General features: G+C 40.8%; 1 protein-coding gene across 4 annotated transcripts in view; it reads left to right on the forward strand.

Annotated features, from left to right (window-relative positions):
• palm2akap2 (PALM2 and AKAP2 fusion) overlaps positions 1–14,444 on the forward strand; it is an 83,454-nt gene that overhangs the window by 36,445 nt on the left and 32,565 nt on the right. For 3 of the 4 annotated variants that reach the window (XM_085413629.1, XM_085413630.1, XM_085413631.1), the window contains exons 7-8: positions 578–1,408; positions 7,991–8,076. In XM_085413629.1, coding sequence (XP_085269755.1) covers positions 578–1,408; positions 7,991–8,076 — 917 coding nt within the window. The remainder of the gene's footprint in view (positions 1–577; positions 1,409–7,990; positions 8,077–14,444) is intronic. The other variant, XM_085413632.1, reaches the window with a different exon arrangement.

Genomic DNA, 14,444 nt, shown 5'->3' on the forward strand with positions numbered 1-14,444 from the left:
TGATTGTCTGTATTAGAAAACGTGGAAATTTAATTATAATAATGTAATGGATTATGTATTAGTAGGTCCTAACACACGGTCAGCTTTGTATCGGTTGCGGAAGCCACATTATTCTTTACACAGGGAAGATACTGAGAGCATGGGGAAACTATTAACATAGCTTTTTACTTATCACCTTTAAAAAAAAAAGTAGGGGGAAACATAAGTTTCACTACTATGCTTCACAATGCTGCAGATTTTGAGGTAAGGAAAGATCCATATTTGTAGAATGCCAAACCATTTGTTCAGGCTTTGATCGAGATATTTTCCTTTTATAGTTTGATTCATTTTTGAGAATAAAATAAAATCCTGGTTATGTGTTTTTTACTAATTGCACATTTAGCAGTAAACAGAAAACACTATGTCCCTGTCCTCACGCCTCACTTCATCCACTTTTTTCCCTCCCATCATCCCCCCTTCCCTTTCCTCACTCCAATCCCAAACCCCTCCACTGGTCCCCCACCCCTTCACTCTTCCTTCCTTGTTCCCCACTCCCTTTTTGCATCAAATCTTCCCTTCTCCCTTCCCTCCTTAACAGCCATGTTTGCCATGGAGATCAACGTGCAGCACGACCCGCAGACTGGTGAGCAGCGCATCCTCTCGGCCAACCGCGTGAACCCGTTGGATGCAGCTTCACGTGGGGTCAAAGTCTACGACGATGGCAGAAAAGTGGTCTATGAGGTCACTTCCTCTGGGGGCGTGTCCACCACCACCGTAGAGAATGGCTGGAGCTCTGAGCAGGTTGACCAGCTGATCCAGAGAGCTGCCAGACCTGTAGTACGAGGCGGGGATGGCGGGAGGGGTCAGGTGACAGTGACTCCAGCTGCCCCACAGGCATATGTTTCTCCAGCAGATGTTGATGATCTGTCCCCACCCTCCTGTGCCCCGCCATCCATCCCTTCTAGCCCACCAGCCCAGGTTACACTCCAGAGGGAAAGCCGTCTGGGCATGATGCCCCCCTCCTCTGCTGCCGTCACGACCCAACCAACATCCTCAGGCCACCCGGGCACCGAGCTCACTTCCCCGCCCCAGGCGAGCGTGGAGCACCCAGTCACCATGGTGTTCCTCGGCTACCAGGACGTTGAAGACATGAGCGAGAGCAGACAACTGTTGGGATTCGACGGCGCTGTGAAGGCTGAGGTTGTTCTCATCGATGAAGATGATGAGAAATCACTGAGAGAGAAAACAGTCACCGACATCTCCGTCATCGACGGCACAGCAGCAGACCTCGTGTCGGGCCGGCCAGTCACGTCTGAAGCTGTCAGCACCGAACTGTCTTCTGATGGCCGTGAGCCTGACAGTACCTCCTCGCCCCCTGCAAATCCAGAAGCCAACACGGTCCCCCCACCCGGCCTCACCCCTGCTACAGGTACAGACAAGAGGAAACGCTGCCAGTGCTGCATCCTCATGTGACTGAATCTTCTCCCTTCTTCCACCCTTTTATTATTACCCTCTTCTCCTCTGTCTTTGGATGATTACTAACAGAAGCCCTGCCTTCCTCCTCCTCCACCTCTGGACTCTGATCGGCTGGCACACTCATACACGCATACACGCTCTTGTCTGACTGTTGACTTTTTACTCAGTTGCATTACCACCTCTACATCTCTTCTCTTTCATTATCCTCTCTGTCAACACGGAGGCTCTTTCTTTCCATCTGCCGTCTCCTTAGACAACACAGAATATTTTGGAAATTCATGCAGGAAGCAAGCTGCTGTATTGCTGCTATACTTGTGGTGAAATCAGACAGAGAGATGGACAAAATTGATACCGGTTGACAAACAGCTTAAAGAGGGTCATACAAAGCCAATCTCAGCGGTCAGTAAGACTTTATGGACAATCAACTCACATTGATATGCTCTCTAACCAAACAGTATGTCTGGTTCTAAGGACAATCAAACAGCTCATCTCCTTTACTAAGCCAGTTCTTAAAATATTAAAAAAGACAAACACAGCCTCAGTTATATATATATTTTTTACTTCTTTACTCATTCACAACCCTCCTGCTGTTGTTTTAACACATAAGACACATAAACAACCACACACGCGACATACAAACTCAAACAACCAACTCCTTTCCTTGCGCAGTCTCTCACTGATGAGGAAGGAAAGGTGGGTACTCGTTGCCTTGGTTTCTTTATGTGCCTCTTTCATTCTACCACACTGATAGTCCTAACAGAGATTAGAAGTAATTAGATATTAATTTCTTTTTTTTAATTAGCTAGCTAATTTTTTTTTTGTTTTTTGAAACTTAAAGGACTCTGAATTGTTGAGACAATGTTTTCCTCCAATGGGAAAGCGAGTCTTTGATGCTGTAGTTAATTTCTCTCTCTTTCTCTCATCCATCTGTCTCCATCTTCCTCTCTCTCTGTCGCTCGTTCTCTCTGGTGTTTCCTCCATCGACTTCAGCTATTCCACTGCTGAGGTCATTTCCTCTGATTCTGGCACTTCCTAACTCAACAGCCAATGAGAAGCTGTGGAACACCTTTTGGCAGCCATTAGGATCTGCACAGTCAATTTTCCAGTGTTTCAAAACACTACAGAGCACAGGAAGCTAAGGGCAGCTTAACAAACACTCTGGCAGTGAGGGAACACGCATTTATACCTATAGAAACAACCACTAACAGCCTGGGCACAAACATGTGAATAATGAATATTAACGAGCACTACCACTACTAAATTACAACTATAATAGCTGTGCTCAAATGAGCTTTTAGACAGTGATCATGTGCAAATTACAATCAGCGTTTTTTTGTCCATTAAATTCACTTCATTGTCTCCACCAGAGATCCATTATACTCTTTCAAGTGCAAAGAGACTGAAAACACTGCCAGCTGTTGCTATAGCCGTCAACCAGGCCCTCGTTTACAAGGGTGCTACAAATTATCAAGGCCTGGTTGTCATTATAACATAGTATATGTTACACTGCATAGGCTTGTTTTCAGAAAAATCTCTCAAAAGCAGCAATTGTGCTCATTCAGTTGAATGATAATGGATGCTCTGGAACGACTTTACTTCATTTCAAGTGTCTTTCATGTTGGGTAGAACAGGGAGGATGGTGGTGCTCAATATAGATCTTTTGAAAAGATTTTTGGAGAGTTAATGATTACACTTTGCCATTGTACCCTGCAGAGAGACAAATGAATGAGGTCACTGAAGCTATAGGGACCAGATGAAGCACGTGATTGAAGGAAATGACTGCGCTTTTTCGGCCATGTTGGAAGGTTCTTATGACCCAGATAATTAGATTTAGGGGTATTCTGTGGCTCAGGTGTGCCCCTTGATATAGGAACTATAAACATCATGAATATAACTAAATCTAAAACACAGAACGGAACCTAAACTATTTAACTAAAGGGAATAAATTGGACACAGGATGCTAAACAATCTTTTTTTTTTGAGTGCACTATTTTTCTTTCTTTCTTTTTTTTTTTGCTTTACTCATCCTGATTCTACTGAAGAACATAGTGTTTTTTTTCCACACTGTGTACCAACTCTGATCATCACAAATAAGAAACAAAATAGTATTTAACAAAAACTAGCAGATTTCAATAATTGCTTATTTTCTTATGTGGCTCTGTGCACAGCCATACATCCTTTTAATAAACATGCTTCAGTGTGATTGGCCACCGCTGGTGTCAGTCAGTCCAGCTGGCTGTGTGATTGGCTCGTCTGGTTTCCAGTGTAGATACAGAATGTAAATATGCTCTATATTCTATTTAGTGATGATTTTATTTTCCACATCTATATAGAGATCAAGAGATAATTATAGTTATTATGGTACTAGGCATTGTTAGAATGTCCTGTGATACCATATAATGACTGTATGAGTGCACACACGAGAGCTTTGTATAATTTCATTCTCTCACTTCACTGCTGTGTGTATTATTAACAGCACCCATCTTATGACCACCACAAGCTTTTTTTGGCCAACAATAAAATAGCCAGATGTACTAGACATAATTATTTTATTTATCTGCACAGGACAAGTGTGAAGGCTGGAGACATTTGCCTGTTCAGATTTACTGAAACATGAACAATTACCTATAGCTATTTGTTTTTAAATAGTGAGGACACTATGCAGAGAAGGGTTTTAAGGAAAGTATAATGTTAGTTTCACTAAAGTGTGAAGGTGATAGGGAGTAAAGCAGAGCAAAGAAAAGAAAGAAACACCTATAAATGAAAATACAAACCCCAAAATAGCAAGACGGATCTTGATATCAGAACCTGACTGATCCAGTTTGCTTGTTTGGGAATGTGCCTGTGTTTTTTATGTAGTGCAAAGAGGTATACAGTGTATGGACAACAAATCTGTTGAGTTTACCAGCCCCACTGCCACGCCTGCAGTACTCCTCTGACTCTGTAGGGGTCTCTGTTTTCCTGTCTGCCTGCCCTCATGATTGTATGCACTGTTAAAACAGAAAGGAGCCATTTTCTATTGTTCACACTTCTCTCTCTCTCTCTCTCTCTGGTTATGACTTCACACCGTACTCCAGTCTTCACTCTCACTCTCTCGCTCTGTCTTTTCTGATGTCTGTATCTTCTCTCTATCTTTGGTCAATAAAGCTGAGTTTCTCCAGTTCCCCCCTGCTGTCTCTCGCTTGTTGTTCTTTCCATCTATAACTAACATTCACTTTTTTATTGGCTGCTGACAATGAGAGTACAAGCTGTCCTTACTGCACCCAGCTGTTATAATACCCACTGCCACTAACGAGCACGCACATTGTGTTTTCAGTGGTCACCTAAGACACTTTACAGACCAGTATATATATCTCAGTTGTGATGGGTTTTTAATAGCATCCCTTTAAACTATACTGAATATAAATACATTTAAAATGCAGTCGGTCAGTGTGAAGGAGAGGAAGGTGTATGGTTGCCTATAATTCATACAAAGAATTTTAAAAACAGTTTCAATAAGTTAGAAATTAGAGTCACTGTGTAGATGCACATTAGAATAATTGCATAGTATTAGTTACAAATATTCTATACACAACTATTACAAAATACAACAAAATCTTGAAAATATGGATTAACTGAATGCACAAAATGCATCATTTACAACATTTTTTTAATGTGAAATGGTTTGAATTTTGAAGTGGCCTAACTGAGACACAGTAACTGGCCTAACACAGACACTGTAACATGGTGTGAGTCTGTTCCTACAAAAAATATCAGCATATTAATATAAGATGCTGTGCAAGTTTTTTTTTATGGATTTCTTTTACAGTATGACTTATCACTGTTTATGAAAATCTGCTCTAGTAGTGCTGCAACAGTCCTACAGGGAGAGATACTGGGAGTATGTGATATCTAATAAAATGATATGATTCAAAAGAAAAGGTTGATAAGACAAGTGTTAAGAAAGCATTCAGATTCCGTGAGTAAAAGTACTAATTTTACACTCTAAAAGTACTACATTACAGGTAAAACTATAAATGGGACAGTGTATTTATAGCTACAAGAGAAAGAAAAACACTGGTATATATTTAGCATCTCAGTTCTACAACAGTCGGTGTAGGTTGGAGCTAATCATTAATCATTTTATTTACTGGTGCTCTAAATATGTGCTTGCAAGTCACACTAATCATCTTTTTTTTAACTGGAAAGAAATAACACTACTGACAAACATCCATCATCAGGCACAATACTTTCTCCAAGCAAAAGTTCAAACCAATAAATTGCAACAAATGAAAATTTCTGTTTCACATGTATACGATTTGGGGTAGTTCAATCTATAACAAAGCATGATACTGTGCAAGCTGAGCACAGCTACATTCCACCATTGGGCACAACCTCAGGAAGGTAAGTATTTGAGAAGGTAGATAAGAAGGAATGTAGAAAGGAGGGCAGAATGACTGACAAGCGAATTTACTTTTAGGAAAGTAGCGGGCAGTTACAAGGAAGTACAAGTACACTAAACAGTACACTAATAAACAGAATCACTTGTCCACTCATCTGATTTTATTGACAACTCACAACTTCACAACAGTAAAAGAAAAGGGTGAGGTAGAGAAAAAGAGCCTGTCACACTATGAATTTTGCACTACAGAAACATGGACAAATAGTGCTCATAAAGCACACTCCTGTAGGACTCTATAGAGATTTTACACAGCAGTTGTGCTGTATCATCTTTCCTAATAGTTTGTGTTTATATTGGTTTGCAAATCTTTTCCATAAGATATAATTCAGGGTGATAAATGATTCTCTTAGGGAAGTCGTGACAACCAGTATCTTGAAATAGCAATCAGGTTGCATACACACTCTCAGTGCACAGGATGGGTGTGTATTGTGTGATAATCAACAGTAATTGACTTATCTTTAGCCAATGGCAGCCTAGTGCCTTTAACAGAAACCAGGACTGCTATAATTATTGCACACACAGGCATACTCACACACGACAGGATAATAATACATGTGCCAAGAGCTACTCCACTATACGAGCATGCATCATTGAGATGAAGGAGATTTGGCCAGCTTCAAGCCCCCTTATTCACAGAAGTTCCTCTTATATCACCTGAACAGAAGTTAAGTCACGCTAAAGCACAAGAAACAGAGTAATGATGGAAATTAAAAAGGTGGAACTAAGAGTGCACATGGCATAAAATCATTAAAAAAAACAGCAAAAATGGAAACGAATTCAAAAGAGAAATCATACGACAGATGCAACTAATGTACAACGCAGTCATCCTGAGTTTTAACAGAGTGTCAAGTATTATTTCCTTTTATACTACAAGGTTTATTACAGGTCTACCACTACTGGTGCTGATGCTACTAATTCTGCTACTGCTACCACTGCATGCCACCTTTACTAACACCACTTTCATTAATTTCACAGCTGTCCTTCTTATTGTTCTTTTTAGTTACTCCTTGCCAGAATGTAGTTGTGGGGTGTAAAGTGATATCAGATTAATAAGCAAAAGCACTCACTGAAGTGTAGGGTATTTTCATGGTGTAGCAGAGTTTAGTGTTGAATAGTTTCATCTATAATGCTTTAGAAATGACATTATATTTTACAGATATTAACAGTAATATGTGCAAAAGCTACACCATCTAAAAAGCAGCAATAATAGAATGTTAATCAATCAAACTTGTAATCAAACCTTAAAGAACTCTAAATTTAAGTCTTTTATTTTAGAACAACAGTAAAATTGCTGCTGCTAACTGCTAACTACTGTAGCTTCAGCAGTGGCAAAATTAGCATAGTTGTGACAGGCATAGTAGTAGCAGGAGTTTAGCCCGTACTATCAATGATTGTCCTGTAGAAGCCCAGTAGAAGTAGTTTCAGAATGAATCTATTTTGACAGATCCATGCTGATATTTTCTACTCCTACAGCAGTGTTGCTTCTTCATTTGCAGTGAGCATGGGTGTAAGATATGAAATCAGATGTAGTCCCAATAAGGAAGAGGGTCAATAAATGGGCAAAGAACCTGATCAAAAGAAACTACAGCCACAGCGTGTGATGAAGCATAAAGATTTACTGTCAGCGTAATGCTAGTGCAGATTAGAGAATTTTTAAAAATTAACAACAGACCACAAAGGCATATGCAGAGGCATATGAATCCGACCCATACATATTCCCAAAGGAATACATTAGATGCTTCATCTGATAAACTTTTAGAGTATCAGTATAGATCTGCATGTAGAATATTAGGCTAAAAGAGGGTTATTTATTTACTTCATAAGAAATATAAAGACGGTATTCAGTAAGTGAAACGCTCATAGTTTATACTGACTGATATGTTCTCAAGAAGTCAAACCTGGGATTAATCATTGTCCTGTGTTTTGTGTTTGGAAGTGTCATCAGAGGTTTGGTTTTGAAGCATTTCTAAGTATTGAAGCATGTAATAATTGTGTTAGTTTTGATCTGATTATAGCTCCACAGTGCAGGTCTTCCAGAGGTGAAAATTAATCTAAAATTTGGTACCAATAACTTCCTGTTTGTTTGTTTTCCAGTCTACAATCAGACATTTGGAGTTACTTTGACAACGGCAAATGGATGTCAATCTCCAACTGCAAACACAAATCTTCACACTGCTATGGTGAGTGACATGTATACAGAAGTCAAGCAAGTTTAATTTAAAACTTCATATTGCATCTAGAAAAAGGGCAAGTGTTACCTCACAGTATTATTCACATAATGTGTTCAAACATTAGTCAGAAACCTTGGTTTGATATATAAAGAGGAAAGGACTACCCCAGATAGCTCTCTCAATTTCAGTCAACTCATGGTTTGCAAGGTGCCCTCGTCCTATGGCTGCAAAACAAGCCAAAATCATCACCCATGCACTACCATGTTTGACAGTTGGTCTGAGGTGTTTGGGTTGCACTTGTCATGCAACTGCACGTGTCCCTAACCATAGTGAATCCTCACATTAACTTTTATTTAGTACAAAAAAGCTAGCATTTATCCTCCAGCTTCACTGTGTTTATATTATACTAACCATAGCTGTGTAGCTAGCTACCAGTGTTGGGAAGGTTACTTTTAAAATGTATTACACTACAGATTACAGAATAGATGCCCCAAAATGTATTTTGTAACGTGTTACGTTACTCAATGAGAGTAACGTATTCTGAATACTTTGGATTACTTAATATATTATCAGCAGTTTTACAACTACATGAATGTACTATTGCTGTGTGATTTATTACTATTACTGAAGGATACTCGCCATACCAATACAAACAAGATTTTTAAATCTTAATATAAAATTAGTAACAGTAGGGTGGACATTAGGTAAGGCTGCACTTTTTGCAGCGATCTCGTATAGAAAACTATTCCGTGCATATATAAAACAGGTCCAAATGGTAGTAAAGGAACCTCTGGCTAATACGTCGGTTCCGTGTCGGGCTCGTACTTTGTTGTCTGGGTCAACTTTGCTAGCAAGAGACAGAGAGAGGCGTTGAAAGGCTGCTCCAACGGAACTTATTGTTTCGGAGGAAAACAGTGTACAGTCGAGTCTTAATAGCTCACTTACAACTGGGCTACGCTGCCCATGAGGCTACATTCTTTAGGGCTATGCCTGTAACACTCTGCCTATTGCCTTCATATTAAATAATTTTTTGAACAAATTTTTTAAAAAATATTTCTTTACGTCATTATGCGGGCCGCAAGTAGAGGTGCAATGGGCCGCAAGATTGAGACACCGGTATTAGAGCCTCTTAATGCGTGTTTTGTTTGAGTTTCCACCGGCGTGGATTTACCAAAAATAGAGAGGGCATAGCCTAACATATGAAACAGGAAAAGACCGATGTGTAATCCATTTATTTCAACAAAGTAACTGTATTCTGAATACCACATTTTTAAACGGTAACTGTAACGGAATACAGTTACTCATATTTTGTATTTTAAATTCTGCCTTCATTTGGAAGTGATAGCAGAGCTGTATGTTTCAATTCTTCTGAAAGCCCTCAGTCAGATTGTTACATTGTTACACCTGTGTAAAGCATCCGTACTGATCAGTGTTCATTTGACTTTGGGACCAGAAGCGGAGTTTGGACCTGGAAACGGCTAATGACGTCAGACTTAAAGACGGGATAACCCTCTTAAGTCCTAGCGTTAAGGGTGCACTTACTTTCTCACAGGACTACAATCATTTACATCACTCTGCATTAAATTACACCAATGGTTAAAATGAGTAAAAATGTAAATTAAATGTAAAAAATATGAATAAAATATAACTAAAATTATTAAATAAAAACCAGTAAAAACTTTAGCTCAGTAGATGACATGGCATAAAACTGGACTAGACCATTCACTGATATAAATATAACTAGACTATTCTAGAATGTAAGTATTTCAGTAAATATTCTAACTTCAGAATCCTTTAGAGTTCTAGAGCAGTGTTTCTCAAACTGTGTTACGTGTACCACTAGTGGTACTTGCGCTCTCTCTGGTGGTACGCAGGAAATTTCCAATTTTTTTTAAGATTAAATAATATACCATTGTGGAGGTATGCAAAGATGACATGAGAGTTCCCGAGGCTCTTCTGGGAGCTGGAGTCAACCAGAAAACGTCTCCCTGAGCGTGAGTCCTCTATGAAGAGCAGCCTTTGCTTATCTGCAGCAGTTGCAGCCGCTACAGAGTGCTGGCGACCTCGTTTCCCTGAGCCTTAAAACTGCAAATGCATCATTGAGATGAAGGAGATTTGGCCAGCTTCAAGCTGGCCAAAACTGCTGCCATCCCAGCCACCATCGATGAGTCGGAGGCCCCCAGGAGAATGGGGGCGCAGGAGATGCCATCAGTGAATCGAGAACTATTGCCCGGATGCCGAAGCTCCTGGTAGCCAGGAGAATGCGATCCACTTCTTCTGTGAGTGAGCGGTAATCCTTCATGGCCAGCAGCGGGGAGTTGGCGAGGCCAGCATCTGTCGGAAGAAGACGTGAGTGAAGAGGAATCCACTGTCATCCATTCCTAGCAAGGACAGCATGCTCTCCATGAGCTCGAGAGCGGTACCATCACACGGCCCAAGAGAGAGAGGAGTTTCTTGACCCGCTCTGCATCTGAGAGGGAGTAGCACTGCAACAGCAGCAGCGCCTTGAGAGCGGTGTATTTCCCTTGGGTGGGGGCATCCCGGAGAAGGGTCATCACACGACAGGTGGACAGCGGAACCAGCAAAGCCACCACACGATGGTATTTCGTGTCGTTGGCTGAAACGCTACGAAGAGCAAACTGAGCTTCAACGTGCATGAATCAAGAAGGAGGGTTGTGAAGCCGAAAATCCGGCAGCTTAACCACCGAAGCAAAAATGAAAACATACAGCTCTGCTATCACTTCTGACATAAATGAAGACAGAAAACAAAACAGCAGTGGCGTTTGTAGGGTTACTGAAGTTGGGCTAGCGGTATATAATGATGTGCTGTGTGGTGGCTAGCTACACAGCTATGGTTAGCACATTATAAAAACACTTCACGCTTTGCGCCACGTTATTGTTTACATGAGATGAATTGCAGAATGGCAGATACAGACAAAATACTGTTACTGTCAATCTTACTATCTTCAGGTTTTACATGCTTACATATACACACGCAGTTACTGTCCTTCCATTTACAAAGTCAGAGGCATCACGGTGTAATTATTTTACGTGTAGTTGTTTTTTTTCCTTTGTAATAATATTCAACATTGCTATCAATACATTTTTCAAAAAATGTATTGATAGCATTGCACAGATCAATATGTATTGTATTGATCTGTGCAAAATGGGTCCAAAAACATAAACAACTGTGGGATACTGTTTGTCCATCATTTAGACAGGGGGAACAAAGATATGTTTCACCATATTTTCTAGTCTTTGGCTTAGAATGAAGTTGGTTTGGAAACATATTCAGCTATGCTTCATCTCCCGCTTTGCGTTTGTGTGGGAGCCCCCGTGCTAGCAGTGTCCCCCCCCCCCCCCACCTAGGGGGCGGAACACACACTTTGGGAAGCTCTGACTTAAAGATTGGATATCCCACCTGCTGTAAATGTTTTAATGCAGTACAGGTGTTATTTTTATCATTATGTCACATCCTGTTTATGAGTTACAATAAATAACACTCACATAAGAAATAAAATTGTCTCTGTAAACTGTATGTGGTTTTAAATATGCCTATACTACTGTACTTTAATGTTGGTCATAAGGGTGGTACTTCAAGAGCCATATATTTTATGAGGTGGTACTCATTGTGAAAAGTTTGAGAACCACTGTTCTAGACTGTTCCAAGTTGTTGTTCCTCAGAAAATGCCACACGAGCACATTTGAGAGGGAGGTGTTTGGGGGGTTATCAGAGCAGAAGGTGTAGGGGCTGAGAGGTGGGGTAGAGAGGCAGGGGAGAGAGTGGGGCCTGGCCGGGCTGCAGTCAGATTGTTTTGCGGCGGAATAAATGAATGAATGAAAGGCAGCATGGTGGTAACCTGATCCGCGCGGGTCGGCCTCATTGTGCTTGGCTGGAGCTCGCGCTGGCTGGTCGCTCTCCGATTGTCTCTGGAACGGGACAGAAAACACTCCCAGGACCTCGCGAGCCCTACATTATTCAGCGCGCGTGCCTAAAAAAAGGGTAGAGCTAGGGAGAGTGAGAGAGAGAAAAGGGGCAAGCGGTGAAGGGGGAGAGAAAAAAAGAGGAGGAGACCGCTAGTTGGAAAAGCTGGCGCGTAAAAGGAGCTCAGTCCCATCTCAGTCAGAAGCCACTGTTACCGTTATTACCGCCCCTGGGAGCACGTGAACAACCGTTAGGCTACTTCTCTTGTTCGTTTGTTTTATTTAACGTCCCACCGGCGGTTGGTGCCGCAGTTTGAACTGAGGTGAACGCTGAAGAAGAAGAAAACGTAGGGAGAAAAAGAAGAAGTAGCGGTTAGTCCGTTTCCTCCGCCGGTAAAAACCAAAAACTAATCCCGGTTATTATCCGCTAATTGGCCGGTCTTAAGGAGCTCCGGAAATCAGCGATTTGCTGCACACCAATCTCCACTCAGGTAGATTAAATTATAACATAAGTAGTTTCTAAAACATAGCGGAAATGTGTCTGAGCATAAGTTTATGATGGGAACTCATTCAGTGAAAGTAAAACGGTTGCTTTGGGTGAATGGCGTGTGTGTCAGCTGGACTGGGGGGTGTCCTCTGGGGTTTGTTAGCATGCTGAAAATGTTGTCAGCTGTGCATGTGTGTGTGCATGTATGTGCTTCTGGTTAATAGAAACAGAGCCTGTAATTACACTGATTATCTTTAGAGTGGGAGGACACAGGATACTGCACTCTCCTCTACTGAGAGAAAAAGAGAGGGACAAGCAAAGGAGGTCAGTGGACCAGACTGCTTGCTGCAGTAGTCTCTACATGTCTATCTCTCTTTCTCTTTGTGCACCTCCTCCGCCTCCTCTGCATCACTTTAACCTAGATATAGGAATGACCTTAACCTGGTTTCCATCCCCCATCCAGCATACTGAATGACTGGGCAGAACCAGAGGGACGTTTTATTAATGCTGCTATCAGTATTTGGGTTTTTTTTCTGTGTTCCATTATTGTAGCTTCTCTTTTCTTGTATCTTAATGGCTCATTTTTCAAGGGCTTCTTCGGTTAGGTCACCTTGACCCTGAGCTGGAGGAGCAGCTAAGAAAATTGATGGATGTGCAGTTAAATAAAGGTCCTGCTATTGTGAAAAACATCTTGGTCAAGTTGCCGTATACACAGTTTCTGCCACGCCCCTGCCCAAACAAAAACATTTTTGAAGACTAAGTATGTTACGTTAACATTTTATTTTAAAGGTAGTTACAGAGTAATAGGGGATTATAGTAATAAGGGAAGCTAGAGAAAGAGCTGCCAAATGAAGCCAGACTTCATTTGTTTGCTGGAGATTTTTTTTTCATTCTTTTCTTTGCTCATAGCTGTTGCCAAGCAACTTGAAATTCTTTACTTTGAAAATCTTCTTGCTCACTGGTGAGTGGACATTGCTAAGGTGGATTTCTTTTCTCTTTTCTTTTTGTAATCTAATCAATGAATGACTTGACTTGATCCTGGAAATGTTCAATTATCGCCATGCCGTTTTCAGTTTTCAATAGAAGCATATATTACTGATGTTGCAGCTGAAAGTAAATAAACAACTTAACTTGACCCTGTTTTCTCATCACTTCCAGTTTTGCTGATTGGTTTTGATCTCATTGATTGATTTTACTTCATGGTAGATTTTCCTTGAGTACAGCTTGCTGGTACAATGCCAAAGGCACGATGGAGGCTTTGAACATTCTTCCAGTCATCTTGTAAAGAGATTCTCTCCCCCCCCCCCTCCTCCCCCCATTTAACAGCATGTATTTACTTTTCACTTGGTTTACAAAGCAGTTTCAGGAATACAGGCAAACACAGCCAACTGGGAAGAGGAAGTAAAGAGGCCAAGACATCACCAAAGCAGTATAATCATGGAATTTTAACCCAACCAGGAGTGAAATCTTTGGGGCTGATGCATAGACACATTGGTTTTTTAAGTCCTGTTATGAAGCTGTTGTCACCTTGGATAATACTTCTTTCTGACTTTAATGGCTATAATTTATAAAATTTACTTTTTTAAATGTTGTGTACAGTATGGCCTGAAAGTAGCAAGAGATGAGCACATAAAGTCACCAGGAACTATCACATTAGGAAAAACTGGCAAAAATTGTGGTGTGTGCAAAACCTTTGCAACTGTATGCAATCAACTTGCGATCTTGCTGCCTTTGAAATGGTTGCTTCAAAGATAAGGACCAGGTCTATCAAGCCAGAACCTTATAGATTTGAAACTGAAATTACAAAATTCCTCCACAAATAGAGATGTAGTTGGTGCAGGTTGATGATTTAACTCCAGAAGGACAGAGATGAACTGTAACATTGTTTTTATTTAGGACTATAACCAGAATATGACCAATGGCAAACAGTTGAGTTGAGTCCAGTCCACTGATGCAAAGAAATGAG

This window comes from Rhamphochromis longiceps, linkage group LG7, assembly GCF_057381845.1.
Source record: "Rhamphochromis longiceps isolate RC_006_pf linkage group LG7, R_longiceps_female_GT1.1, whole genome shotgun sequence".
In the NCBI taxonomy this organism is placed as follows: domain Eukaryota; kingdom Metazoa; phylum Chordata; class Actinopteri; order Cichliformes; family Cichlidae; genus Rhamphochromis; species Rhamphochromis longiceps.